We start from the raw sequence: 27,204 nt of genomic DNA, 5'->3' as shown, positions 1-27,204 counted from the left end.
CCAGCAGCTAGGTGGTGCAGTGGATAGAGCACCAGCCCTAGAGTCAGAAGGACCTGAATTCAAATCCTACCTCAGACACTTAATAATGACCTAGCTGTGTGGTCTCGGGCAAGTCGCTTAATCCCATTGCCTTGCCAAAAAAAAAAAAAAAAAAGAGTCTATTATGTATATGGTAAAAAAATCCAAGAACATTAGAAGTCTTTCAAATTTTATTTAGCCATTTGTTTTTGTACATTTACAATCAGGTATTTTTTTCAGATGCTAATTCTGTAATAGCAATTTGTGGGCAACCCAGCAAAGACTTTATGAAAACATGTCCCTTCATGAAAATACGAGGTCAGGTTTTTGTCATGACATATTTAATAGCAGATTTTCATTATACACATTCCAAGTAATAGATGTCTTCTGTATCATTTTACAGATAGAATAAGAATAAAAAGTGATTTTCCAATGAACTTATTAAACCTGCAGTTTCTGGGAAAGCATCTCAGCCTTGTTAAGGAGCAGCCAAGTGTCATCTTATACTTTAACCCCAAGAACTTTCTTTACATCAGGTCTTGAAAGAGCACTTGTTTTCACACATATATGAACTTAGATATTTTCAACACAAACCCCAAAATATCCTTCTCAGAACACAAAAAGAGATAAAGGATAGGGATCCCTCACTCGAGAACACTGTAACCCCTCCCCATGAGGCTAGACTGTTTTAAAAAGGGATAACACCGCTGTAATGAAGGAAAGGAGGGCACGAGCAGCGGAAGGCACCCCAGCAAGATTGCCATTGGTTGGGATACAGCCACTGCAGCTCCAAAGGTGTCTGGATTCTCACTGTAAAAAAATACTTCTGTTTCATAAAACGTTTAAAAGAAGTACCACATCCTTCCAAAGGCAACAGGATTCTCTTGTTTTGTTTACTCATATACTGATGTTTCGACGTGGCAAAAGTCAAGCTGCTCAATAAAGAGTTGTTTTATATGTATACAAGACACAAAAAATCTTAAAAGTACATCCATATAATGGAAAATCTGTTTTCAAAAGGATCAAATTTAACCTATAGATATCTGACTAAAGAAATTAAGCTGTCACCCGGCCAAAAAACACACTAGATTTTTCCTCCACTTTAGAGAAAACTCAAGTGTTTCAACCTTAGAAGATCAAAGCACATTTGGCCTTGGCGGTAACTTTTGAAGCAGGTCCTACTGACACTTGTCCCTTATTAAGACTGAGCACAGATTGGGAATTTTACCAAATCACATTACACAATCCTCTCCTAGCCATGCAAATGAATGCCGGGGGTGGGGGGGGGGTGGGGGGGGGGGGAAGAACTCCACTGATGGGCTGAAAATCTCCCAAATTGAGGGAAGAACAATATTTTTTCAGGTAAACCATGAGTTATTTTCTTGTGAAGTCTGTCATCATTATTAAAGACAGCTCCACTTGCTGTGATCAGAAAACTTGTATCAGCCACTGTGGTTACACCTGAGTCACAATAATGGTGAGTGTCTGAGTAGTCTCCAGTAAGGGCCAATTCCTACCATATTGAAAATTTAATCTCAGGGATCTGCTGATTATATAGATGCAGTGGACTGTTATGGGGGCTGGCATGGAAAGGGTAGGGAGATGGCTGAGCGTTGTTCACTCAAAAATAGATTTCCAGATCTGTCCATCTAATATATAAAAGAGTAGGAGGCCAGGAGATAGTGCAAACTGAACCTCAAAACACTTCTGTGAAAACAGCTGCTTTGGAACAGACAAAAAAATGCCAGGCTTTCCTTTCAAAGTCTAAAGGAAAAAATGTAAGAATTTTAAAGTTGCTAGATCAGGTAGAGCTACAGAAGAGCTTTTGCTAAAATAATCCCCTTTTTAATTAAAAAAAAAAAGAGGTTAATATCCTTAATCAGGATGAGATTTTATCAATCTGTTCTTTACTATATCATTTGGAGTTTTTAAAAATTTGTGTGTTATACCACCCCTTGAACAGTAGCAAATAAATTAACAATGAAAAGTTTCTGTTTAACTTTTAAAGCATACAAAGTGATAAAACCCTATACAAACCAGTGTTCTTAGGTAAGGAATGCCAGTGGGAATATGAGTCTTCTTAGGCGGGTACTAGGTGCAAGGTCTTCTCATTGCCATTTCTGCCTCATCCAGCAGTCTTTCTCTCATGTTACAATTAAAATTCGTGGCAATATACTTGATATTCAATTCAACACCTAAGCTGTGAAGTGCGGAGAACATGAAGCAGTGAAGGAGTGGAGGTCCAGAGAAGCTACCCCAACCTCTTCTAAGGAACATCTGATTGGTGGCAATTGGTGTTGCTTCTAACAGATTCTGTTAAACACAGGACAGTAATGAGACCGTTACTGATAGAGAGGTCACATCTGTTATCTGGGCAAGCCAAAAGGACAGAGAAGATCCACAAAGGAGTCCCTCCCACAGAATTTATCTGGGCTTTGGCATCCCTTGCATCCACGCCAGGGAAGCTGTGCTGAGGATCACACACTCACTCATTCTGAGATACAAAAGAAAGGTCCTGGCAGACAAGAAGTCAGGAAACGCAGAGGCCAAAGCCCCCTCAGACACGCTTTATCAGACACTTTCTGTTCCCTGATTTCCTTGGCTGTAAAATGAGGGGTGGTCTCCACTCTAAATGGAGCAATCTTGAATGCAGTATAAGAGGAATTCAATGGCCACTGTCAGAGGGAAGAGAAGAAGCAGTAGGTGCGTAGCAGGCCTTTGATCAATATGATCTTACAGGATCCTCACAACCACCCTAGAAGGGAGGCAACATCTTCCCTTTCTAGTGGACAGGCAGAGCATCCCACAGCTAGGGAGTGTCTGGGGCAGGATTCGAGCCCAGGTCTTCCTGACTCCAAGTTCTCTTCTATATATCTATGGAGTTCTCTTGATATAATATTAATCCTAAATGGACTGGGATGCATTGCCCTGGGGCAGCCCAGGACATCAGACCAAGATTAAGAAGGAAACACTGAGATGAATACAGACAAGACCTCAACAAGACAAGTCATGAAAAAGCTTCTGATTTCATCTGGGGAGGATAATATGATCTGATAAAATGAAAGCAAAAAAAAAAAAAAAAGGATCTATTGTAGATGATGGGGAATAGTGGAATTGAAAACAGACAAGAAATGTGCAACACACAGGGTCCCCAAGATCACTGTCAGTGCAAAACTGTAGGGGAAGGGGGATCCTTAATACCACCAAAGGGGGGGGGGGGGGCTTACTTTTTTTTTTTTGCAAGGCAATGGGGGTTAAGTGGCTTTCCCAAGGCTGCACAGCTAGGTAATTATTAAGTGGGGGGCTTACTCGCTGACAACTCTGAGGATGGAATAAACAACTTCCCTCCAGTCTCAATGTGTCCACCCTAAACCTTTGCCTCCTGGTCTTCACACCCAACACTATAACCTCCCACTAAGAAGAGACCCTTTCTGGGACACAGAGGCCAGGAGCAGATATGTCTCCTCACTTAATTGAATCTTCCTGCCACCAACCTAACTGATCCAGAACATCGGGTCCACTGACTTTAGCTGACAACTGACATAGAGACTCAACTGTACATGAGGCTCATTTTTAGTTCTAGTTTCCTCTGGGGAATCTGACTAGCAGCCTGGGCCTGCCTACCTAGGTCTCATCGTTTCTCATTTTTAAAAAAATCAGCATTTTCCACCTCTGTTAACCTTATTCTTGCTGCCAGATGTTAAAATGTTAGCTCTCCAATGCCAACTCAGCAGTCATCTGGGATTGCTCAGTGGTGGTTCCCAGGAGTTCACTGAGGGTGTAGGAGAGGAAAGGACATGACAAGCACCAGATTGCCTCTGAATTTCCACACCGCCCCAGGGTCAATGGTTGGGAAAAGTGCCTCAAAGGCAGAGGATTCTCAATAGCTGCTGCTGAGCAGGTGCACCCTGTCTCAGCAACACAACACACAGAAGTGGGGGAAGCTCAACCTCCACAAACTGGCCCGGGGTCAGACTCACTTAATTCACAGCCTTCCTCTTCCTCTTCTTCCTCCTCCTTCTCTTCCTCCTCCTCTTCATCTTCCTCTTCCTCATCCCCCCGAAGCTCTTTGGAGATGAGTTGCCTAGCCAACTTAATGTTGAGCCCTTCATTGTAGTGAAGTTTCCTCTTCATTTCAAATTGACGCCTTTTTTCTATGAGATGGGAGAAGCAGACTAAGCAACATTTACAAACTGACCACCCTCCCCCCAACGCTTTTTTTAATAACTTTAACAGCAAAACCAAACATCTAGGTTTTCTAAGGGAAATTTTAGGGGAACCACATGGAGAAGTGGGGTGAGGACCTCAACTCTTCCTCCTTTTGGCATTAAGAAAATCAAATCAACAACGTCTCCATTTTTGTAACCGATTCCACTCTGCATCCCCACCAACATTCTGATTAACTTCCTATGTCACATTTCTTTGTCTCAGAGTAAAAAGTGCTTAGTCCCAGATGAAGTGTTAACAAGTCTTGTTTCTGGTAGATTTTAGGAGTTGCTGGAGCATCTCTAAATGTGATTTGTCACCTACCCCCTTCAGAGCTACCCTGCTTAATCCAGAATGTCCAAGAGAAGATATGTCCAAGGACCACTAAGGACATATAACCCTGAAGACAAAATGGATACTGGGAGTGGGTTCTAGGATATAAGTAGGTCTGCTGTTAATACTGATGATCATTGCTGTATTTGGTTTCATGGTGTTTATTTTGCCGAGTTTCCTCGGTTACCTTGGAGACATGGAAATCTCCCCTCTCAAAATTAGCCTATTGTGAGCCCTCAAGTAGTCTGGTCTGCAGCCTACCTTACTAAAATTGATTAGGACTAGATGAACAACCTTCCAGATCTGACTTTGAGACATGTGATCCAGGGGGAAATGGGCTAGTGATGTGAGTTCAGTGGGAGAAATGGCGGCCCCGAGTCGGCCCCACTACCTGCGGCTCTGGAGCTAGCTCGATTCCCTTCTGTTCACCTATGGAGTTAGTTCAAGTTCTACCTTTTGAGAAAACTTTATCTAATTAATAGAAATGAGAGAAAACTTGACTGCCCTGCACGGGTAGGACGCTGGAACCCCTCTACCTGGTGCTTGAAAGAACTAAGGATTTAGGTTACTACTGACCAGAACCCAGTCAGAATCAAGGACTGAGGCCATTCTACTTCACAAGGAACCCAACTGTTTTATTGGAAAACTGGCCCTGCACTAGGCATCAATTCTTTCCAAGTTTCTTTGATTGAATACAGAAACTTGGGGGGAGTAGGATATATATACCTCTTTTTCTGATTTCAGGGAATTGCATCTGTACCTGATTTGTATCCTGATTAATTTCTAGTTTTATTAATTAATTTCATTCGATTGCTTTTAAGATATAAAATGCTATCCCACTCTGTATTCAGATATCTTTGGATTGACTGGGAGCCCACTGACCCATTTAATAATTTTCTTTTTGTTTAGTCATTTCTTTAGTTGTGTCCTGCTATGTGATCCATTTGGGGTTTTCTTGGCAAAGACACTGAAGCAGTTTGCATCACCCAGTTGCCCCCTTTATTATTCCTGTTTGGCTAATCAATCACAGAGCTCAGATAGGTTTGCTTAGTTACTATTATTCCCCACCACATGTGGCAGCAGGTTGAAAGGCTGGAGAGTGTAGATGGCAGAGAGGTGGTGCTGGTCTGGTGGGAAAGTGGCCAGGGGTGTGGTCCTGGGGAGTAAGGTCTCAGCTTCCTTATCTATAAAATGGAGAGTTAGACTCCACTGTCTCATCCTCTTCTGAATCTCATGACATTAAATTGTTTTTTCTGGCTCAATTGTGGTAAAGACAAGACATTCTGGACCCAATTGCTGAGTTCACCTGTGGGAGCTTCTAAAATGAAAACTCCCTTTCCTGCTGTTCACTCCTTTGCAGAGTGGGGGAAATTAAGCACCTCAGAGTCAATTTGCTGGATTCTAAAGCTGATCTTTGATGGAGTATGTGGGGAAAGGAACAGCCAGGCAGATACTGTTAGGTTACAAGGGGACCCTTGAGATAATAGGGAGCCACTGGAGTGTACTGAGGTGATCTGCCCTTTAGAAAAATCACTTTGGACTGAATGGGGAAAGACCTGAGACAGGTAGACCCACAAGCTATGGCAACAGTCCAGGTCTGAGGTGATAAGGGTCTGCACCAGGAAGGGGTCGTTGTCAGAGGAGAGGAGGTGAATTACAGATGCCGCAAAACTGAAATGGAACAGAAATGGTGCAGAGGTGAAGTCAACAGGCCTTGACACCAAATTGCAACCAGTGTGTGTGTTGGGGGGGGGGGGGGGAGGAGAATAAAGGATCCAGGAGGAGTGACCTATACAGTAAAAGGAAAATAAGGTAGAAGAGAGGTTTTAGAAGTAAAAAGTAATGAGCTCGATCTGAACACGCCAAGTGTAAGGTGTCTACAGGACATCCCACTTTGAGATGTACATTAAACAGCTGGAAGCTGCAAAGATATGAGTGCTGGTTAAACAGTCTGTTCACCTTCTGGCCAACTTCACCCACTTACTCAACAGTCCCTACTGATGTCCAAACACGCAGTCAAGATTTTGTCTTACAGCAGGTAACCTGCTTTTCCAATAACACAGAGCTGGAAAGTGGGGAACAATATTTTCCAGAAAGTATCTGCCACTAAAAATAAACATTACTTTCTGCCTGTCCTGGAACAACAGAGAATATAAAAACTGATAAATAACTAAAAACAGAACAAAAAATCCTCTACCTTGTTCTTCAGGTGTCAGGTCATCTTCCTCTTCACTACTTTCATCATCCTGAAGGAGAAACTTTGGTTCAGAGCCTTCTGCAGCCGACAACCTTATCCAAGAGAGTTGATCACTTAGATGATGAACAAAACCTACCTCCAGTTTGTGTGGTATGAGCACACAAACACATAAGCACTATTCTCCACAAATTACAACCAGTACATGAGAAGATGTGACATGATTATTACTTAACAAGAAAGGGATGGCAAGTGGGGCAGATGGGAGAATGTGGGTTGGCAGGGATCTTTTTCTTTCCTCATTTCTTAGGCTGGGGGGGGGGGAAGCCCTCCCTGTTAATCCCTCAGTTATCTTCAATGGAGGTCATCCTCCATGTCCCTGACACAAATGACTATTACTTCTATTGACATTGGGCTGAGATGCCTTTGTGTCACTAAACAAAAAAGGAAGTAGGGTGCCATGGCAGAATGGGTTACATTTGGAGTGGAAGGAGCATGTCTTCTGCCTTATGGGCTCCTGTGAGAATCAGAGAAGAGGTAAGGTGCTTTGAAAGCGCTACAGGTCTACATAGGTGTTAGGAAGGGGCCACAAGGGCACTACTTAGGGGCAGCTGGTGGCACAGTGGATAGAGCACTGGCCCTGGAGTCAGGAGAACCTGAGTTCAAATCCAGACTCAGACACTTAATAATTGCCTAGCTCTGTGGCCTTGGGCAAGTCACTTAATCTCATTGCCTTAAATAAATAAAAATTTTTAAAAAAGGGCATTACTTACTTGTGGGCGAGGACTTCTGGGGGCAAGGCTTCATTAGATTCTGAGTCGCTCAGGACTTCATCATCGTCATCGCCAATCATGCTGGAAGGCAAACAGAGTAGACAGGCTTGAAGCCCAACACATTCCTGTCCACGCCTAAAGAGCAGGACAAGGGTCGGGATGTGGAGAGCTGTTAAGACAAACCAGCCTGCTATGTTCAAAGGTGTCTGAAAACACTTTTCAATAAGATGAGTCAGTGATGTGAAGAGAAAATGAAGATGGGGCACTTGTCCTTTCCAAAGCTTGAGACCCAAGGAAGTCACTGACACTTGGCACCTCGAGCCTTGCACGCCACCATTTCTGGCCCAGCTCTCAGAAGGGATACATACAGAGCTCAGAGAGGTCTTGGGTAGTCCTACTGTGGCTGGCCTGCCTCCTTCCATTCCTGGCTTTTCCCAATGGAATACTGGAAAAAGACATTTTTTTCAGACTACCAGAAAAGCACCAACCTAAAGAACTGATATCGAAAAAGAATTTTTCTATGTATAACCCAGAGCCGAATGTGTTCTCAGACTTCTTGGGAGGAGTACGTGCCATTTAAAATCCAATAATAATAATTCACTGAAGAGCAAACTAATTAAAAGTTTATTAGGACACAACTGCAAATGCTTCAATTTACATTAAAGTGCCTCACACTTAATAAGCTGGTAACAAATGTTTGTTGAATTAAAATATTCAACATAGGCTCTAAAGTGCCTCTGTGAGGCAGGCACCAAGAATCCAGTTACCTCTAAAACAGTCATCACAGCACACCCAAAAGGCAATCAAACTGCAACCCTTTTGATCCAGCAAAACTACCACTAGATCTGTATTCCAAAGAGATCACCAAAAAGGGTTAAAACCCCCCCTGTACAATGAAAGGAACATCACAACCCTGCCCTTTCTCATGATAAGGCCTTCTCCTGAAGTTCTCTGGATCAGCTTCCTTTCTTCCTCAGCTTCTCGCTGCCTTTACTATTCTCAACTTGATACTGAAAGAAATCACCTTTGGTCTGGTAGCATGGAACTGTGTGACAGGCCGGGGTGTCAGACTGTGGGCTTCTGTGGAGATCACCAGGAGGACCGGACTGCTCCTTAAGCCCTTGCCACGCCCCTGTGAGATGGAGTCTCCCTAGCTGACCCTGGCTGGGAGTCTGACCTGCTCCTCCCTGCAGTCCCAAACTCCAGAACTAGAGTCATCCACCAGGCCTGTAGTCTGCCCAGTCACACACATCTCACTAGCTCCCAATCCTGCTTCCAAACACAGCTATAAGAGGCAGCAAGCTCTACCAAGCTGCCTACACCCAACACGAGAGTTCTCAGACTCAGAATAACCCTACTTTCCCAAATGAGTCCCACAACCAGACTTTCTTTTAACCCCTTCATTCCTGTGGAATGGATTACCAGCCCTGCTATGAGATGGTGGTGATGCAAGAATCTCAGCCTCCATTTATACTCGGAAGAAATAATTTAGATAAAAATGCTGTGAAAAATAAGGTGAATAATATAAAAATATGTTAAAACTAACTGTCCATGTTTAGAACCCAGATCGGATTACTCCTTGTCATGGGGAGGGAAGGGAGGTAGAAAAATGTGATACTCAAAAAGCTGACAAGATAAATGTTAAAAACTACCTTTACATGTAATTGGAAAAAATAATACTCAAAAAATAAGGTCAAGTTCAATAGCCTTCCAAGTTGTGGCTCACTGTCAGCAGCAAACATGATTTTTTCCCCATTTAACTCAATGATCAGAATCATTCTCAACATCTGATTAAACTACAGAAACCTCGGCTTGACCTCCTGTGGCAGGGATATCCACCAACACCAACACTATTCAAGAGAAAGACAAATTTTCTAGGCACCAGGATCCTTAGATTTTATTTATTTATTTATTTTTACCTGTGGTAGGGAGTGCTGGGTTCATCTATTTTCATTAAACCATAGTCTTTATCTGCTGGATGATAGGTTGCTAGGATATTCATTTCATCCCACTTCTGTGATTTTTTACTAAAACAAAAAGGAAAAAATATTTTTCAATATAATGAATGATTAATTTTTCTTACAGCCTCCTCCAATCAAAAATGGATAAATCTCCAAATTCAATGTGGTGGCATCTCTTAATTTGAACAATGTGTTTCAGGGCCAGAATCCAAGCTAGATTTAAGGTAAATAAAGAATGATGATAGTCACTGATCAATCAACGAGCATGGCTTCAGTATCTACTAGTTATGGGATCTGGTTTAAGTGCTGGAGATGGATACGATAGGGTCTAAAAAGTTCCTGCCTTCAAGGAGCTCACTTTTATACCAGATGATGATGTGTATACAAGAACAAAGACAAAATATAAGGAAAAGACTCCCAAAATAATTTCATGGAGAGAAACTGGAGGGAGGGGACGGAGAAGAGACATTTCTGGTGGGATTTAAAGGAAAATGTGTGATAGCCTATGAAATGAACAGAAATGTGGCTTAGGCAGAGACATTGTCCACGATTCCATGTGTTTCTTGCTTTCTCAACGGGTAGAAATAGGGAGAGGGAGGGAATTTGGAATAAAAAATTAAAGAGTAATGGAGAAATGTGCATTTGGCTAAACTCAAGGGCATGGGTCAGTCTGTGAAATAACTGGAGTCAGTATGGGAGTCTCATGGGTCTAAGAAGCCCCTGGAGTTTGCTGGGCAGGAGGGTGATGTAGTTAGTCCCACACTTTGGAAAAATACCTTTGACAGCTGTGGGAAGCCTATTCCAAACCCAACGTCTACAAGGTAAAATGGATTATGCCCAGGCCCAGATGAGGCGGTCCGTGGAAGTGCTGCCTGCTCCTGTCTGCCTTCCACCAGCGTCCCCACCTGCCCCTGGCCCGGTCCCAGAAAGGGCCCCTGCGCCCTTCGGAGCAGCTCCGGTCCTCCCTGGGCCCATCCCGGCCCGGCCCCAGGCGGGGGGGACAGCCCAGCCCGGAGGGGCCCAGCCCCGGGCCGGGCACACGCGGGGCCGAGGGCGGCTCTACCGGCGGGCTCGGGGCTTCTTCACCGGCCGCCGCCAGCCCCGGGGCCCAGGCAGCGCCTCCGGGACCCCGGGACCCCCGGACCCCCGGACCCCGGGCCGCGCACCCGGTGAGCGGCGGGAAGGCCTGCGAGGCCGCGGCTGTCCCTGGCCTGGGGGGTCCCTGGCCTGGGGGGCCTGGCCTGGGGGGGTCCCTGGCCTGGGGGGGGCCTGGCCTGGGGGGGTCCCTGGCCTGGGGGGGGGCCTGGCCTCGGGGGTCCCTGGCCTGGGGGGTCCCTGGCCTCGGGGTCCCTGGCCTGGGGGGGCCTCTCCTCCGCAGACCCCCCAGCCGGCGGGGTCGTTACTGAGTGAGGCCGGATCCGAACTCGGGGCTCCGGGCTCCGTCCGCCCCCCGCCCGCTCCCGGGCCCCCAACGGAGAGGGGCCCCCGCGCCACGCACCCCAAGTCCTCGTCGCAGGCCGGCGGGGCCGGGGCCGGGCCGGGGCCGGGCGCGCCCGAGGAGCCCGCGGCCGGCGGGGCCGGGCCGGCGGGGGCGTCGCTGCCGCCCTTCTTCTTCAGGATCCCCTTGATGGGCCGGTGCGAGGCCGCCGAGGCCGCCATGGCCTCCGAGCCCGCCCGCCCGCTGCGCCGCGCCCGCTCCGACAGGGCGCCGCACGCCGCGCTCGGGCCTCCGCCCCGGGAGCAGCCGCTGAGGCCGGGCAGCGAGGAGGCGGCGGAGCGGCGGAGCGGCGGAGGGGGCGGCGGCGCTGGGAGCCGGGGCGGGCGGCCGGGGGCGGCACGGCGTCGTGCGTCACGGCGTCGCGCGTCACGGCGTCGCGGCGTCCCGACGCGCCCCTGCCGCGCGCCCCCTCCGCCCAACGCCGGCCGCGGCCGCTCTCGCGGGACCAGAGGGGGCGGGGCGCGAGCGCGCGGGGGGGGGGGCGGGTCACGTGGGCCGGCGGCCGGGCGCGGCGCCCTGGAGTCTCCGGAGCCGCCGCCCGCGAGACCGGGGTCCGGGGGGGGGGGGGTCCGGGGGGCCGGGGTCACGTGGGCGGGGGGGGACGGGGGGGCCGGGGCCCCGGACAGGCGCCATGGGCCCGCGGGGCCCGGACCTCCACCCAGGGCCCAGGCCGCCGGGGGTCCCCGGCCCGGCCGCGCCCCCCCTGGCGAGCGGCCCGCCCCGGCAGACGAGGGGAGCCCCAGGCCTGGGCCCCGGGGCTCCCGGCACCCGGACACGGAGCCCGCGCCGCCCTAAGGAAGGGCCAAGGCCGGACCGAGTGGCGGAACCGTGCGCCCCGGGGGTCCGGGGGTCCGGACCAGCCCGAGAGCGGCCCGCAGCCCGCCGCAGCGCGAGGAGGCCCAGACGTGGGGCCAGGGGGAGACAGACACCCCCCTGATGAGGAATTATGGGGGTGGCCCAGACTTGGGAGCAGAATCAACGGACACTTAGAAAAATGAAGCCACAGATAAAAAAATGAAATAAAAAACGGAAGAGGAGGGCGGCATAGTGGATAAAGCACCGGCCCTGGAGTCAGGAGGCCCTGGGTTCAAATCCGGTCTCAGACACTCAATAATGACCGAGCTGTGTGGCCTTGGGCAAGCCGCTGAACCCCATTTGCCTTGCAAAAACCTAAAAAAAAACCGGAAGAGGAAAGAATTGTAAGGAGAATAAACCACTGCGAAGAAAAAAATGGTGAAACTTAACCAGCCGTCTGGCTGAAAACTAAAATAGTGCAAAAGAGAAGTCAATGATTTCATGAGACACCACAAAATGTGAGAAGAAAATCAAAAGTAGCTGATATCAGAAGCACCTGATGTTAAAAAATGCTCAGGAAATGTAATTTAAGTGTCCTTAAACCCCCTGAAAAGACATGACAAGAAGCCACAGACTCTAGTGATCCAGTTAAGTTTTGTTTGATGCCAAAGGGGGTTTCAGTGGGTGGAAGGAGCAGAGACCCCAATTTTGACTCAGTAGCAGGATAAAAGTTGTCATCACTTGAGTGGGAGCCGTCCATGCAGGAAGTGCCGGGTGTCCCCTACCTTGAAGCTGAGGGCCACTTAAAGGTACATTTGAGCAAGGACTCCTTCCAATGGTGGCTTGGACTCAAGTGAAAGGTTTGGAGAAAGCAGTATACAGTATGTAGTATCATCTAGAAAGCATTATATAGTATAGGCACTAGTCTATTGGACTTGGAGCTCACACCCTCAAATGACCCCAAACTCCATTTCCTTTTTAAAACAGGGACAATGCTTAGTCAGTCGGTTAGTTGTCCTTCATTCCTGAAGATGACCAAAACAATATCGCTATGTTGGAGTCAAAGTATAGTGTGTCTGACTGGCTAATCAGACCAGTACTAGATCAGTAGATTCCCACCACCTTTGGGCACAAATAGTACAAAAGGGTATTGGAGTGGAGGTGGCTCTAAATTTGTGCATTTAATATTTTAAGCTACTACAATTCTGCTTGACTCATAGAGCACAGCACCTTCTTTAATGCAGAAACTTCTGAAACACCCCCCCCATTCTCCCTCAGGCACTTTGTCATGTATGAGTTTTCTGTAAAAGCCTTAGGCACGTGTACTTGTGGCATTCAAATAAGGCCAGCTCCTTGGAGTTGAGCTCTGCTACTTAGTCTGAACATTCCCACAGTTTAGTTTGAAGAAAGGCCCTCAGGGTCTGGGATCTTCACCTGCCAGGTGATCTTCAGAGTCTTCCTAAGACAATTTAAATAGAAGGGATTCCCTTTCTGGACATGGGGCTCAGAGATTGTCCGGGTCTCACAGGCATAGAGCAAGGAGGTCAGCACAATGGCTCTGAAGACCTTCAGTCTGGTACTCAGTCTCCTCTCCCATACTTTCTTTCAGAGCTTCTTGAATACTGAGCTAGCTCTGGCAATGCCAGTGTCCACCTCATCATCTAGGTGTACCTCCCTGGAAAGGACACTGCCAAGGGAAGTGAACTTGTCCACAATACTCAGAGCTTCTCCATTTGCTGTCATCAATGGTTCCACAGATGGATTGTGTGGTCCTGGAGGATGGAGCCCCTGAGTTTTCCTGGTGTTAATTGTTAGGCCAAAATGAGCCCCAGATTTTGTTGCATCTCAGCCTCCAAGGCTTCATCGAACACCTAGTCTCACTAAAGTATTATGAGGATCACATGGGATAGGCTAGCTAAAGCATGAATACAGGTAATGCCAGGGAGATTGTGATGAAAGGCAAAATCCCAAAAGAAGACTTTCCAAGGAAGGGAATCAGAGTGGGTTTCCTAGAGAGGAGCCCCTGAGCTGAGCCTTGAAAGGAGGATTCTGCCCCATTAATATCTGTGTTTGTGTGTGTGATGCAGGATCTGACTTGGACCTTGGGAAGATTCATTTGTCTGTTGAATGAAACCTCTCAGCATGTGGGCTCCGCTGCTCTCCAGAGAAGCTGCCTCTGGGGAGTGGGAACCCTCAAGAGACCCTTGCCCTAGCTGTTGGGAGGAGTTGGAACCTAGCTTTTCATTTCCACCTCCCTGAATGACCTCCAGCCACAAAGTGAAGGTGTGGTTCCATGGGTCACAAGAAGATAGGTAGAGATGGAGCCATTTTGCTCAAGTTAGTAAATTGGGGCTTCAGTCCTAGACTAAAGGAGGTGCAATAGAACCGTAGGAGATGGGAGCTTCCAGGGCCCCAGGCTGGAGCAGCTCAACCTCGGAGCCCCACCTGGTGGCCTGGGGAGAAACTGCCCTCTGAGCATCTGAAGCTATCTTCCATTCTACCATTAACACCCCCTCTTAGGCAGGTGGGGTCCCTTTGGAAGGTCACTTGGACCCCCCTCTTCCCCCCCACAAAGGGAGACAGGAAGAGACTGGGAGAGGCAGGGAGGCTGAGAGAGAGGGAGATGAGAGGCAGGCAGCACTCAACACCGATGGGATCAGGGAAGGTCTCCCACAGGAGGTCACACCCAAGCTGATCTCCAAACAAAGCCAAGGATGCCAAGGGGCAGCAGTGAGCCAAAATAGCAGACCAGGTGGGGGCACTATCTGGGCAAAGGCATTGTGACTGATGTCCACTTTTGGTCATTTTGCGTGGAATGCAGCATGCATGAAGGTGATATGAAGCAGTCTGGCAAAGATTGCCACGAAGTGAAGGGATTTAAATGCCAGAGTGGGGTGGGCCATAGGGGGCCATCAAGGATTTTTGATTAGGGGAGTGACGTGGGCTGGCCAGGAGAGGGGTTTGGATGTGCTACATAGAACCTGAAAAGAGAGACAAGTTCAGAAGCCACCCACATAATCTAGATGGAAGGGCTAAGGGTTTGAATTATGGAGGGAACCATGGCAGGGTGGGGAGAGGGAGAGAGAGGGGAGAGTTTGACTAGATATGACCAGGTCTCATCAAGCAGGTCCTGGGCCTGAGAGGGAGGATGGCTCAGGGGCTGTGAGCCAGGGACGCTAAGCAGGGTGCTGCCTGCTAAGGACAGAATGAGGACAGAACTAGGGACTTTGTCAGGAGCTGTGTTGTAGAGGAAGACATCGCCAAGCCCTTGATATGGGGCCCTCTGAGCTCCCTGGAGCCCTTGGCACCCTTTGGGGAGGTGACAGGAAGGAGCATGACCATTCTACAGATCAGGAGGCTGCAGCTCCCCAACTCGCCAGAGGAGAGTTGAAGCCAGGCCTTTCTGACTCTGCCATCTTGCGCTCTCTCACAACTTCTCATGTCAAGACTAAGTTGCCTGAGAGTCAGAGTGTGATGGACCATGCAGGGCTGGCCCCAGAGAAGTTGCCTCCCTCAGGAGACACCACAGGAACAGGCAGAATAAGGCTGAGCCCGGACATTTTATTGTGAAGCCTTGCTAAGCACCAGGGCTTTTCAGTGCTGTTGTTAGTGTGACTCCAAGGGTGGGCCGGCCTGGACCTTTTCTCCTCTTGGGGCAGATCAAGGTGACTGGGGCCTTGCCTGGTTGTGTGTGCTGGGGTGGGGGGAGGTTAGTGATCTCGGCTGGTGGACTGCCAGGACTGCCAAATAAGGAGCCAAGCTTCTAGGCCATCCCTCCCAAAGGCTCTCCCTCCTCCTCCCCAATGGATCACAGCTTCCTCTGCCCACGCCTCTCCAGGTGCCTGTTCCCCCAGGTTGCTGTTTTCTTTACAAGGAGCAAAGCAAGAGGCAGGGTACAAGATGTGCGTGGCAGGCTTCCTGCTAGAGGAACTCGGGACAGTTCATCTGGTCAGTGGGTACCATCTTCTCAGTATCGATCCCATTGGCAGTGAGGATGCCCTTCAGCTGGTCCACCACCGCCTGGGGGAGGTGCGGGTGCCTTGCCAGGATCCAGGCATAGTCCACGTGGAAGAGCCAGATGATGGTGGTGCAGGAGTACACGAGGGCATAGTTCTCGTAGTCTGTGGCCAGGACCCAGTAGGGAGCAGTGGGCATCACTACAAGACCCAAGTGGACAGTGTGAGTGTTAGCATTAGGAGGAGGGGGCAGAGAGCAGCTTGTGGCACCCCACCACCACCTCTTGGCCCGTCTGGGGGCTGGGAGTCTGCCCACAGGGAAAGCCTCAGGAGCCCGGAAGGAAGGAGCTGCGTCCCAAGGCCGAGTTCCCAGGCATCCCAGGCTGAGCAGCAGCCCCAGCTCTGATGCCCATTTCTTAGGGTGCTGCAGAGATTTGCATGGATGACAAGCCAAGCCCAAGCTCTGAGCCCCCGAGCTGAACCAAGGTGTGGGCTACAAGCCATTAAAAGCTGCCTCTGCTTGTAAAAATAAAAGCAGGTCCTTGAATAATAAGAATGAGTCACTCAGAAGTGGGAGACTCAGAGGGGGCTGAAGGGAGCCCAACTTGGGGAGGGGAGGGGAGGCCAGCCCCAGTTGTCTGATGCTGCTTCTCTCTGTGACTGAGCCCCGGCTCTGCTTCCTGAACCATCTCTGTCCCCTCCTCCCCGCAAAGAACCCCAGGACACAATGGCATCCTACTTGAGGGGGCAAAACCAGACCTTGTAGGCCACGTCTTCGCAGGGTCCCTGCTCCCAGGCTCTGGGGCACCCAGCGGAGGGCCCTCGGTAGCCTGGGGAGGAGAGGGCAGTGATGGCACCTAGCCTCTGGCTCACCCCCAAAATGCCTCTTAGCCTAGAGGCATAGGCTCCCCCGATGGCCCCTGGAAGGGTGGCCAGCATCATCAATGCCCCCTTCATTCTTTCCTTCCCTCTGTCTCTTTTCTTTCAGGACAGACTTGACTTACACCAGAAAAACTTGACTCCCAGTTTGGCGGGCTCCGTGAGGTTGGCCTGGCTGGCCTCCCCCTCCACTTGGTTCACACTCCCATCAGGTCTGCAGGGGAGCAGAAGGACGATTAGGGACAGGACCCCCACCTGCTCACTCACCCTCCGCTTCTGCTTCCTCCCAGCCTGGTGTCTCCCAGGCTGCTTCCAGCAGGATGGCCTTCCCTAGAGCCCTGATTTGAACCCCACCCCAGCCTTCTTATCTGGAGCTGGGCCTTGTTTCTTTTGGCTTCTCTTCTCTTCCTGGATGGCCCCACACCATTCCCCAAATGGAACATTTTGGAGATTTCCCATACCAAAGTGGTCTTTCTTTCAACTGCCCAACAGCTTCTCATCAGAGATTCTTGGTACATACATATGGGTACTTGGTACATGTGGAGTATGCCTGGACTATACCATTAATAAATGTGGGCTAGCCTCCCTTGATTGTCCTGGGTCCCTCAGAAGAAGTGCCCAATAAATGGACTTTCCTTTGGTCTGGGGTCCAACTAGCAATGGATCCAGTGGCCTTTTCCAAGTAAACAGCCCACCTCCCTTGCCACCCATGGGTGCCCAGGCTGCAGGACCCATTCTAGCTAGTTTGCCAAAGGCCGGCCTGTGGTCACTCACCGAATCTCCTGATTGAGGACTTTAATCTTCCCATTTTCTTTCAAGGAATAATTGGCCTGGATACAGCTTCCCTTCTCAAAACTGACCGCAATCTTTTCAATCTCGTACCACCTTCCGAGATACTGGAGGGGTAAGACCAGTGGGGTTGGTGTGGGGGCTATTTCAAAAACAGGGCCTTGGTGCCTAGCCAGGACCCTGTGAGGCAGCCTCAGAAGGGACGAAGCCAAAGCTTGTAAAAGATAAAACAGGGAGGGAGTGTGGAGGGACGACTGACCGAATGCTTGGCCAATCCCTTGCTCATTGGTGTGTCAAAGACCACAGAAATGCGGTGGCAAACTGGGGTGGCCGTGGGCCTTTTGCTTCAGCTTTATGGTTTGGGGATTGTATGATCAGCCTCTGAGAGTGTGGAATTTGTCCATTTAAGTTCACTGCCCCTGGGGGGTGGGGCAGAAGGCCTCTAGCTTCTAGTGAAAATTGAGATGGTCATAAGAGTCAGCCCATTTAGAACTGGAAGGTCCATGGTCAGTCCAAACTCTCCATTTTACTGATTGTGAATTGGGACCTCAAGAGATCAGGAGATCTGCCCACAGCACACTGGAAGGCCCTGACTCTGCTGAACATTCAAGGTGGGTCCTCAGCTCCAGACTTGGCTCCCTGCATTGGACATCTGACTTGTTCATCAGAGTCAGCTCTAATAAGTGGCCAAATTTCCTGTGGGTTCCCTCTAGGTTCTTCCTGCAGCAGGATTTGGGGGGCTGACCTGGAAGACCCTGTCCCTCTCTGAGGTGTGTGGAGCTCTGGTGCTCCTGCTCAGCCTGGCCCCATGCCCATGCCCTCAGAACTGGGCTCCATTTGTGAAGTGAATGAACCTTTATGAAGGTGCCCCGTACTAGTAGGTACATGCTCCATCTGAATCTGGTGGAACAGGGTTCTTTCTCCCAAACCCTGAAAAAGGGTGTGGTCATAGGGGCAATGAGGTGGTGCAGTGGGTAGAGCACTGCCCTGGAGTCGGGAGGACCTGAGTTCAAATCCAATTTCCCACATTTGATATTTACTAGCTGTGTGACCTTGGGCAAATCACTTAACCACATTGCCTTGTAAAAGCCAAAAAAGAAGAAAAAAGGTCTTGGTCCTAACCCCATAGGCCTTTGAATTGTTTATTGTAGAGGAGGAACCTATTTGGAGGAAAGCATTGTTTTCTGGGAGATTTGTTACCTTTTCTATGAGAATATGACATCCTTGGATACAAAGGGTAATGCAAGTGCCAATGGGAATAAAAGGGATACAGGGGAGAGACATCTGGGGAAAGGCAACAGCCCCCAGGGAAGCCCTAGAAGGAGCTACTCAGGAAGAGACAGCAGAGAGGGAAGGAGTCCCCAAGAAGGCCCCCAGCCCTGGGAAGCCACAGGTTCCCCAAAGGGAAGGGAATGTGAGGCCAGATTCTGGCGAACTGCTCTTGCCTTGGTATCCAGTGCTCACACTTGGGATTGGAGGCAGGCTGTGGCAGGAAGGATACCCTTCTCTCCTGGCAGCTTGCTCCACAAGAGTGAGGTCTGCTGGGCCAGGCTCCTACCTTATGAGTTTCAAAGTTGTCCTGGACGGGGGGCTCCGGACACCAGCCCAGGTGGATTCCTTGGCCATCGGCCACACTGGAGAGGCCCACAAGGACAGAGAGAAGCAGCAAGGTCACCATCCTGGCTCGGTAGTGGTTCAGGGCTGAGGAGAAATCCCACAAGCAAGGAACCAGTTTGCATCTGCTAAAGAGTTGTGGTAAGGGGAGAAACTGAGACCCTTGGGAGAATGGAGGAGGGATAGAAACACAGCCCCCTTAACCTGCTGCCTTCCACTCAACCTGTCCATCTGATTGACTTCTGGATGCCTTTGACTCCCCTCTCTACCATCAAGGCCCCAGCATTAGCACTGACAGGTGGCTACGCCTGAGGACACTCTCTGGGGCTGAGGAATGCTTTTATCATGGCAAGAGCATGGTGCTGATGGAGGTGTCATCAGAGAAAAACCTGTGGACGGCCAGAGGTCTCCCAAGACCCTGCTGCTAGGTCTCCAAGGCTTTTTGGACCTTCCATGCTGAATAATGCTGTAGAATCATAGACCCAAGTAGAAACAGATGCTGCCCTTTCCCAGCCTCACAGTTTCCTCTCATTCTGATAGGCTTCCTCAAGGTAAATGAATTCATATGCTGGGCTCTCCCCCGCCACATGCTGAGCATGCCTGAGGAAGTGCAAGGCCATGCTTGAAGTCTCTCAGAGTCTGGTGGAAGAAGGGTTGGATGCATCTGAAGAGGGGCACAGGACTGGCAACCTCAGGTCTGGAAGGACTGCCATTTAACAGACGAGGAAACTGAGGCTCAGGGAGGGGGAAGGGCTTACTTGCTGACTCCTTCCCCACTACCCTTAAACTTGTTCAGGTCTCCCTATCCTCAAACCCCACCCCCACCCCCATTGTTTTCTCCCTGCTGGCCATCTTCCTGTTTTCTCCTTTTTGTGATCAAAATCTTTGAGGTCACCCACAAACAGGGCTTCCTTTGCTCTTCACTGTCTAAAATGTTTGCTGACTTCAGTTTTCTACCCAAACTGCTCTCTCTACAGTAGATCCAGTAGCCTCTTCTCAATTCTCTTCCTCCTTGATCTCTCAGGAGTCCTGGACACCGTTGGTCAATCTCACCTTGTGACTCTTTTCTCTTGATTTTGCAGGACATCCCCCTTATGGTTCTCCTCCTACCCAACTGACTCTCCTTCTCTTTTGTCTCCTTTGCTGAATCTCCATCCAAGTCATAGGACTTTGCCCTGGGTCCTCTTTTTCCTCCCTATTATTTCCCTTGGTAAGCTCACCAATTCCCATGAATTATCATTTCTATGCTTGTTGTCGCTGTTCAGTCATCTTGGATGAGCCCGATTCTTTGGGACCCCATTTGGGGTTTCTCAGCTCATTTGACAGATGAAGAAACTGAGGCAAACAGGGTGCCCTTGGCCAGGGTCACACAACTAGTAAGTATATGAGGGCAGATTTGAACTCAGAAAGATGGATCTTGCTGACTTCCGGTGCACTGTGGAATGTCTCTCTGGTCACTTTGGAGAGAATAGTTTCTATGGAAAGTTGAGGTCAGAAGCTGGGGTTTAGACAGTTAAAAAGAGAAGAGAACAAAGGAGGCCCAGAATGACTCCCCAGGTTATCCATCTACTTATCTTCCTGTACCTCCAATGTCCTTCCAGGCACCTTGAAGCCGATGCCCTTCAGACAATATTCAACAAACCCCACGCTGACCTTCCCTTCCCTCTTCTGCATCTCTGGCCCACTCCCTCCCCACATCCAAGCTATTACCAAGGCCCCTCTATTTAACCTCAGCAGCATCTCTCCAATACTCGCCCTCCTTCCTTGAACCCTGCCCCGTCCTGGTCCAGACTCTCCTCACCTAACACCAAGAGGTCTCCTCTTCTCATTCAGACAGCTCAAGTCCTTCCTCACTTCAATCCCTTCTCCATGCAGCCACCCAGGGGATTTTCCTAAGCCCAGTTATGACTTTGTTACCCCTCTGCGCAATCAGGAGCAGGGGTTCCCTACTATCTCTAGGATCAAATATAAAATCCTTTTCAGAATCTAGCTTCCCCCTTTGAAGGTCCCTCACGGCCATGGCATCTCTCCCTCCAACCCAACAGTCTTCCTGGGTCCCGTGGATCCCAGCCTCCTGGCTCCTTGAGAGCAGGGAATGTCTTTTGCTTCTTCTTTTTGCCTTCCTAGCATTCCATACAATGCCACACAAAGACAATGGGTTACTAACTAGTTAGTAACTATATGGTTGACTTGCTGGGGTTCAGGCAGTCGATGTCAGGAATGGAGTTTGAACCCTGCCCCTCTGACTTCTGAGCTGAGGCACTTCCAACCATACGGCATTGCCTCTGTATCACAGGCATAGAGACGCCCAAGGTCCTGATGCAGATTGCTGGCTTCTCCTCAAGCTGGACGTCTCATCCTCATCATAATAGCTGACTTAATGAGAAGAAGAGGCCAGCTGGGCCAGCTAGGACTTTCCCTGCTGACCCGTACTGAGGAAGGCTAAACACTCCTGCAGGAATAGGGCCTCAGTTACTCCAGCTGCCCTGCTTTTCAATCAATCATACCTTTGCTGTGATCCACAGGCTGGTCCCAGAGGGCCCTGGCCAAGTGTTCAGGATGGAGAAGCCAGTCCCAGGGTGGCCTCAGTTCCCACCCTTTTATAAACTCCAACAGATCACCCGGCCGGCTCTTCTCTCCTCCCACTCAGATTCATGTGCGACCCAAGGAGAGGGGCTTTCTTCTCGGTCTCCCTTTGCATTCTTTCTCACAGCTGTTTCCTAGAGGGAAAACAAAGAGCTGCTCTGTGGGTCCCTGGCGCTCAGGGACTGCCAAGACAAGGCCTTCCCATCTGGCGATGGCGCTCCCATTTCATTCTCCCAATCTGAGGCTATGGGCCTGACTCCAAATCTCTGGACCATGATGTAGATGATTTCATTGTTTTCAGACACCTGTTATTTGTTTTTCACCAATAACAGGAATAAGACAGTTATTCAATGAACTAGGAACCAGCCTCATGAGACAGTGATGAGATGATACTGATGCATGTTGTATAGATGAGGAAGCAGGTCACAAAAGGGACTCCCTATGGAACCCTGGAAAAAGTCGACTCACCACTTCTCTGTGTCCAGTGGGGATTGGACGAAGACCCTGGTGCTTTGGTGGGTTTGTGGAGGAGATGGCAAGATGGGTAGCCAACAAGAGCCTAGTTAGATGGATTTTGGAATGGAGCCAAGGAGTAATAATTAAAGGTGTGCCATCACCTTAGAAAGAGAGTCTTCAGTGAAGTGCCATAGGGATCTGTCTTTGCCCTTACACTGCTTAACATTTAATCAACCATGTATCCAAAGATGATGAATTTACCAAGGCTGGGAGAGTGGCACAAGCTGGGAGGACAAGCTAAGCCAAAGGAAGAGAGTCACCTGGGGAGGCTGGAAGGATGTGCTGAATTGATGAAGATGACAGCAAATGGAGATGCAAAATAACAATACTGATGTCTCTAGGGCAGATTAAGACTTACAAAGGACTCCCATCCATTTTCTCATTTTAGTTTTACCAATAACTCAAGATTTACAGGTATTTTAACTCCCATTTTATAAATGGAGAAAGTAAGATTGGAGTCAGAGAAAACCTTCAAACCAAGGGCTTTTTGCCTTTGAGATCAGGACACTATCCACCAGGCTTTCCTGCTCTCACCTACCAGAAGAGGAAGCAGCTCATCTGAAAACCACCTGGCTGTTTCAATGAACTGCAAGCTCAGTAGGAGTCAGGAGGGAGGGTCGAGGCAGCTAAGTGTCCAGGACTAGTTTGGTTCCAATCCTTCCATGTCCTGCTCTGACCAAGGAACGTGGCCAGTGTAAGCACAACAATCTGGGGAGGCCTTGAGGAGCCAAAGAACGTCCATAGGAGGGCAGTCAGCTTGTCGGAGGGTCTTGAGTTCCTATGGCTCTTGCAGCGATCTAAGAAACTGTTGGGAGCCTTCCTAAGTAGAAGGCGAGATGTGGAGTCACAAAGGCCTGAGTGCAAAGTTAGCCTCAAACACTTACTAGCTGTGTGACCCTGGACAAATGACTTTACCTCTGTTTCCCTCAGTTTGCTCTTTTTGGAAAAGGGGTTATGAATAGCTTCTAGCTCCCAGGGTTTTTTGAGGACTAAATAAGATAATATCTATAAAATGTTTTCCTGATCTGAAAGCTCCTCGGCCTCCTTTCTCTGTGAATGTACACCCATTAGCTGTATCACCTGACCCCAGGCCTTGACTCTGACAACAGATTAGTTGCCTGCTCTTGAGCAAGTTTCTTCCCCTTCTAGGACCTCAGTTTCTTTATCTACAAAATAAACAAAATAATCCTTGGGGTGCTTTTTGGCTGTATCATCCTATGTGAGGGGTTTGGTTGAAGGACTGGGGAAGGTTTGACTGGACAAGAAAAGATCTGGGGGGACAAAGGGAAGTCTGGAGACTGTCTGTTGCCAGCCAGAACATAGTAGATACTGCAAAAATGTTTAGCGGGTGCTCGACATGATGACTGTTGTTTCCCGGTCCAAAGGGTGGCCTGGTAGAAGATGAATGACCTACCCGTACCGTGGCAGAATGGTCACTTCTTCATAGGCACCGGCCCACCTGTGGCCTTCCCTCACTCGGATCTTCTAGGGCTACTCCATGGCCTGGGATTTTGTTCTGGATCTTCCTGAGCTCTGGGGATGATGGGTGGAATGGGGCAGGGAGCGAGGAGGCCGAAGCGGATCCCTGGACAGTCAAAGGCAGATTTTGTGCTTTGAGATGTGGCCAAGGGGCTCCCCCCATGCCCATTATTCCTCCTCTTGTCATGTCCTGCTGGGTAGGGCTTTGGGCTTCCAGGTCCTTGGGACTGTCTCTCTCACCTGGTTCCCCCGAGACAGTTGGTCCTAACATCCCTCCTGTCTCACCTTTTCCTTGTGTTCCAGCACCTAGACAGCTCCTGACAGATAACCAGGTCTAACTGACAGATAATGGGGCGCTGAAGCAAGACTGGTAGAATCAAACTGATTAGAATTGACTTGATCTGACCCGAATTGATGTTGACTGACTAAAGAAAGCAGCCTGGGAGAGGAAAGTCAGGAAGGGGATGGGGGGGGCTTGGCCTGTTTCAGCTCCTCCTGAGAAGGCTCCAGTTGATGGAGTCCTCTGTCCTGGACCCTGAGTCCCCAGCTCAGGGCCAGGGTGGGATGTTCTGACTTGTAGACAGACTTAAGGTCTTTCCAGCAATGTCTTCTTCAGCCGTCCTGCCTGGTTTGGGCATTTTTGTCTGTGCTGCAACTACTGAAGCCCCTGCTCGGAGGCCCCTTTGGTGCAGAAGGTCCTCAATCCAGCCAATTTTCCCCTCCTTTGGGGGGCCCTCCCAAGCCTGGGCCTCCTAAATTCAAAAGTAAGGCACTGGGCTCCTCTGCCAGAGGCTGCCTGTGGAAGGCAGCTTCTGGGGTTTGAGAGAACCATTTGTTAAATGTTCAATGTATTTACCCCACAAACAGCAACAAACACTAAATCAGAGCCCTGTTTCTTGTTAAAGGATTGGAGAAAATATTGGTAATGCAGATTGAGCTTAAAACGGGGGAAAATTGTAAAACAAATAATATCTTTATAAAAAAAAAAGTCTGGTCTGTGATGCTTTGGAAAGCAGGTGGTTCAACACTTACCAATACACCCCCTTCCCCCCTAGAGGCAAGTCTGGAAATTAGACCACAAACATTCATTCTGTACCAGCTCATAGCCTGAAAGGGTACAGTGAGGGTGGCAGCCCATGAAGAGCTTCTGGGAAGTGGAAACCAGGGGCCAGGCTGGAGAAAAAGAACTAGAGGCTGAAGTGAGTCCACTGAGGGAGTTACTTCAGTGGGTCAGAAGTGACGAGAACCTGAAGGGGGATGGAGGCAAAGTGAATGGTGACAGCCTTGCAGCTGATTATAGGAGAATCATTAGGGCCAGTGTGAAGAGAGAGGACAGCACCTGGGTGGAACATGAGAATCATTTGGGGAGGAGGAGAAAGGTATAGTTGAGAGAACATCATTAAATATTTCTGGAAGTGATGCCTCTCCTAATGCAGGCCCAAGTGGAATTAATCACATCACATAGCCGACTCCTATGGAATAAACTTCCAGATATTTTTCAGATAACCTGCTAGCCAAGGATGCCTCCTCTATTTTGTGCTTGTAACATTGACTTCCCATTTATTCCGACCAATTTTAGGCTTACTAGATTTGGCCCAATTTTCTATCCAATCAGAATCTTTTTGGCTCCAGATTCTTTCATCCACTATATTAGTCATCTTTCCCATGTCACTGTCCTCTGCAAATTTGATGAGTAATGTAGGCCATGGAAACAATGGAAAGACTGGCAAATTGCCTTCTGGGCGGGGGAGGGAAGTAAGATTAGGGAGAAAATTGTAAAACTCAAACTAAAATCTTTAGGTACAAATGTGATGAGTAAGCATGGGTAGGCCAAACCAAAATAAAATCACAATTCTACCTAAATGAATCTACTTTTTCAGTTCTTTACCAATCAAACTATCAAAAATTGTTTTATAGTGTTAGAAAAAATAATTCATCTAGAAGAACAAAAGATCAAAAATTCCAAGGGACTCCATGAAAAAAAATGTGAAGGGAGGTGGTCTAGAAATGGGGCAGCTAGGTGGCACAGTGGATAGAGCACCGGCTCTGGAGTCAGGAGGATCCGAGTTCAAATTCAACCTCAGACACTTAATAATCACCTAGTTGTGTGGCCTTGGGCAAGCCACTTATCCCCATACCAGATCTCAAACTCTATTATATCGTGATAATTATCACAACAGTCTTGTACTGGCTAAGACATAAGAGTGCTGAATCAGTGGGACGGATTAAGTGTACAATACCTTGTCGTGAAGGAGCAAAGTAAGTTAGTGTTTGTTACATCCAAAGACCTGAGCTTTGGGGACAAAAAGTCGTTATCTGGCAAAACTTCTGGGACTAAGTAAATGATGTGGTAGAGAGGAGGTATAGACCAATATCTCAAGGAAATCAAAGCTATCTGTAGACGTGACAAAATGCTCTAAGTTACTACTGATGAGAGAAATGCAAAGTCAAAAGACATCAGGTTGGTTACTCTAACAAAAAAGGACAAGATGTTGAAGGGGACGTGGCAAAACTGGGATGCTATTGCAAAGCTGAATGCATTTTTTTGATGGAGAAATAATTGCCCCAGGTAGAGACACAGCCCTGCCAGGGTCCAGAAGTGGCCTCGCCACCAGGCAGACACACCTGGGTGAGCCATCTGCCCTTTGCAGAGGAATCTTTCCATTCAAACCGAACCCACAATCTGTCCCGCTGCAGCCACCACTGTTATACTCTTGGATTTCTCAAAGAATGGCCCAGTGTGCAGGGCCACGGCGTGCACAGAGTATCCCTCACAGGGCCCCAGTGTCTGCATCCTCAGGGGCCCTCAAAGAGCTCTCAGTTCTCCTGGACAAAAGAGAACCTGCTGATCAGGAGGGACGAGGCCTCAGTAGCTTCCGTGGGGGCCTCGCTGTCCCTCGGCCTCCAGAGAAGGCACTTTTTATTTTCAGAATTGAGCCATGTGGGGTTCTTTGTTGGCCGATGGAACAATAGAGGTCAGAGATGGTTCAGTGGTCTCTAGAATCCTGCAAGGAAATAGAGTCAGAGACCCTCCAAGAGGGGCCCGTAGGAGCTGAACTCCAATGGGTCACAACCCCAGAGCAGGGAGAGAGGGAAGGAGGCTTCGGACTTGGAAGGCAAAGTGAAGCAAAACCGTTTAAGACCCAAGAGAGCTGAAAGAGGCTTAGAAGCCCTTTAGTCTTCTGTCCCCTACCCCCACTTCATGGATGAGGAAGCAGAGGTCCAGAGAGGTCATGTGGCTTAGGAGTCATGAATTTGGAGCTAAAAGGAACCTCAGAATTCATCTTTGTAAATCTTAAAGTCGTCATATAAAAACACACTAATAGCCCCACTTCTGCTTTATATATATATATATAAAGAAATGGATGGCAGCTAAGTGGTGCAGTGGATAGAGCACTGGCCCTGGAGTCAGGAGGACCTGAGTTCAAATCTGACCTCAGACACTTAATTGCCTAGCTGTGTGACCTTGGGCAAGTCACTTAACCGCATTGCCTAAAATTAAAAAAAAAAAGAATAAAGAAATGGAGGCTGAGGGGTCATGTGGCTTAGGGTCCCAGATTTGGATGTGGAAGGGTCCTGAGGGGTCTTCTAGGCCTCTTCTGAATCA

General features: G+C 49.0%; 2 protein-coding genes and 1 long non-coding RNA gene across 3 annotated transcripts; 1 reads left to right on the top strand and 2 right to left on the bottom strand.

The window, feature by feature from the left end:
* Nucleotides 1-191: 191 nt before the first annotated feature.
* On the bottom strand, nt 192-11,287 carry PPP1R2 (protein phosphatase 1 regulatory inhibitor subunit 2). The gene is made up of 6 exons (XM_074190582.1): nt 10,984-11,287; nt 9,444-9,551; nt 7,525-7,605; nt 6,755-6,846; nt 3,999-4,172; nt 192-2,331 (listed from the first exon to the last, which is right to left on the bottom strand). Exons 1-6 carry the CDS (start codon nt 11,142-11,144, stop codon nt 2,285-2,287), a joined length of 663 nt encoding a protein of 220 aa, XP_074046683.1. The 5' UTR covers nt 11,145-11,287; the 3' UTR covers nt 192-2,284.
* Nucleotides 11,288-11,856: 569 nt separating this feature from the next.
* LOC141490557 (uncharacterized) lies at nt 11,857-23,309 on the top strand. The gene is made up of 2 exons (XR_012469263.1): nt 11,857-16,220; nt 16,723-23,309. It is a non-coding gene; the product is annotated as an uncharacterized LOC141490557 (long non-coding RNA).
* On the bottom strand, nt 15,335-21,855 carry APOD (apolipoprotein D). Its single transcript, XM_074190581.1, has 5 exons — nt 21,524-21,855; nt 18,961-19,103; nt 17,388-17,509; nt 16,739-16,827; nt 15,335-15,935 (listed from the first exon to the last, which is right to left on the bottom strand). Exons 2-5 carry the CDS (start codon nt 19,078-19,080, stop codon nt 15,700-15,702), a joined length of 567 nt encoding a protein of 188 aa, XP_074046682.1. The 5' UTR covers nt 19,081-19,103; nt 21,524-21,855; the 3' UTR covers nt 15,335-15,699.
* Nucleotides 23,310-27,204: the final 3,895 nt, after the last annotated feature.

This window comes from Macrotis lagotis, chromosome 6, assembly GCF_037893015.1.
Source record: "Macrotis lagotis isolate mMagLag1 chromosome 6, bilby.v1.9.chrom.fasta, whole genome shotgun sequence".
Lineage (NCBI taxonomy): Eukaryota > Metazoa > Chordata > Mammalia > Peramelemorphia > Peramelidae > Macrotis > Macrotis lagotis.
The sequence above is the reverse complement of the archived record's forward strand: the minus strand, read 5'-3'. Positions and strand labels throughout refer to the sequence as shown.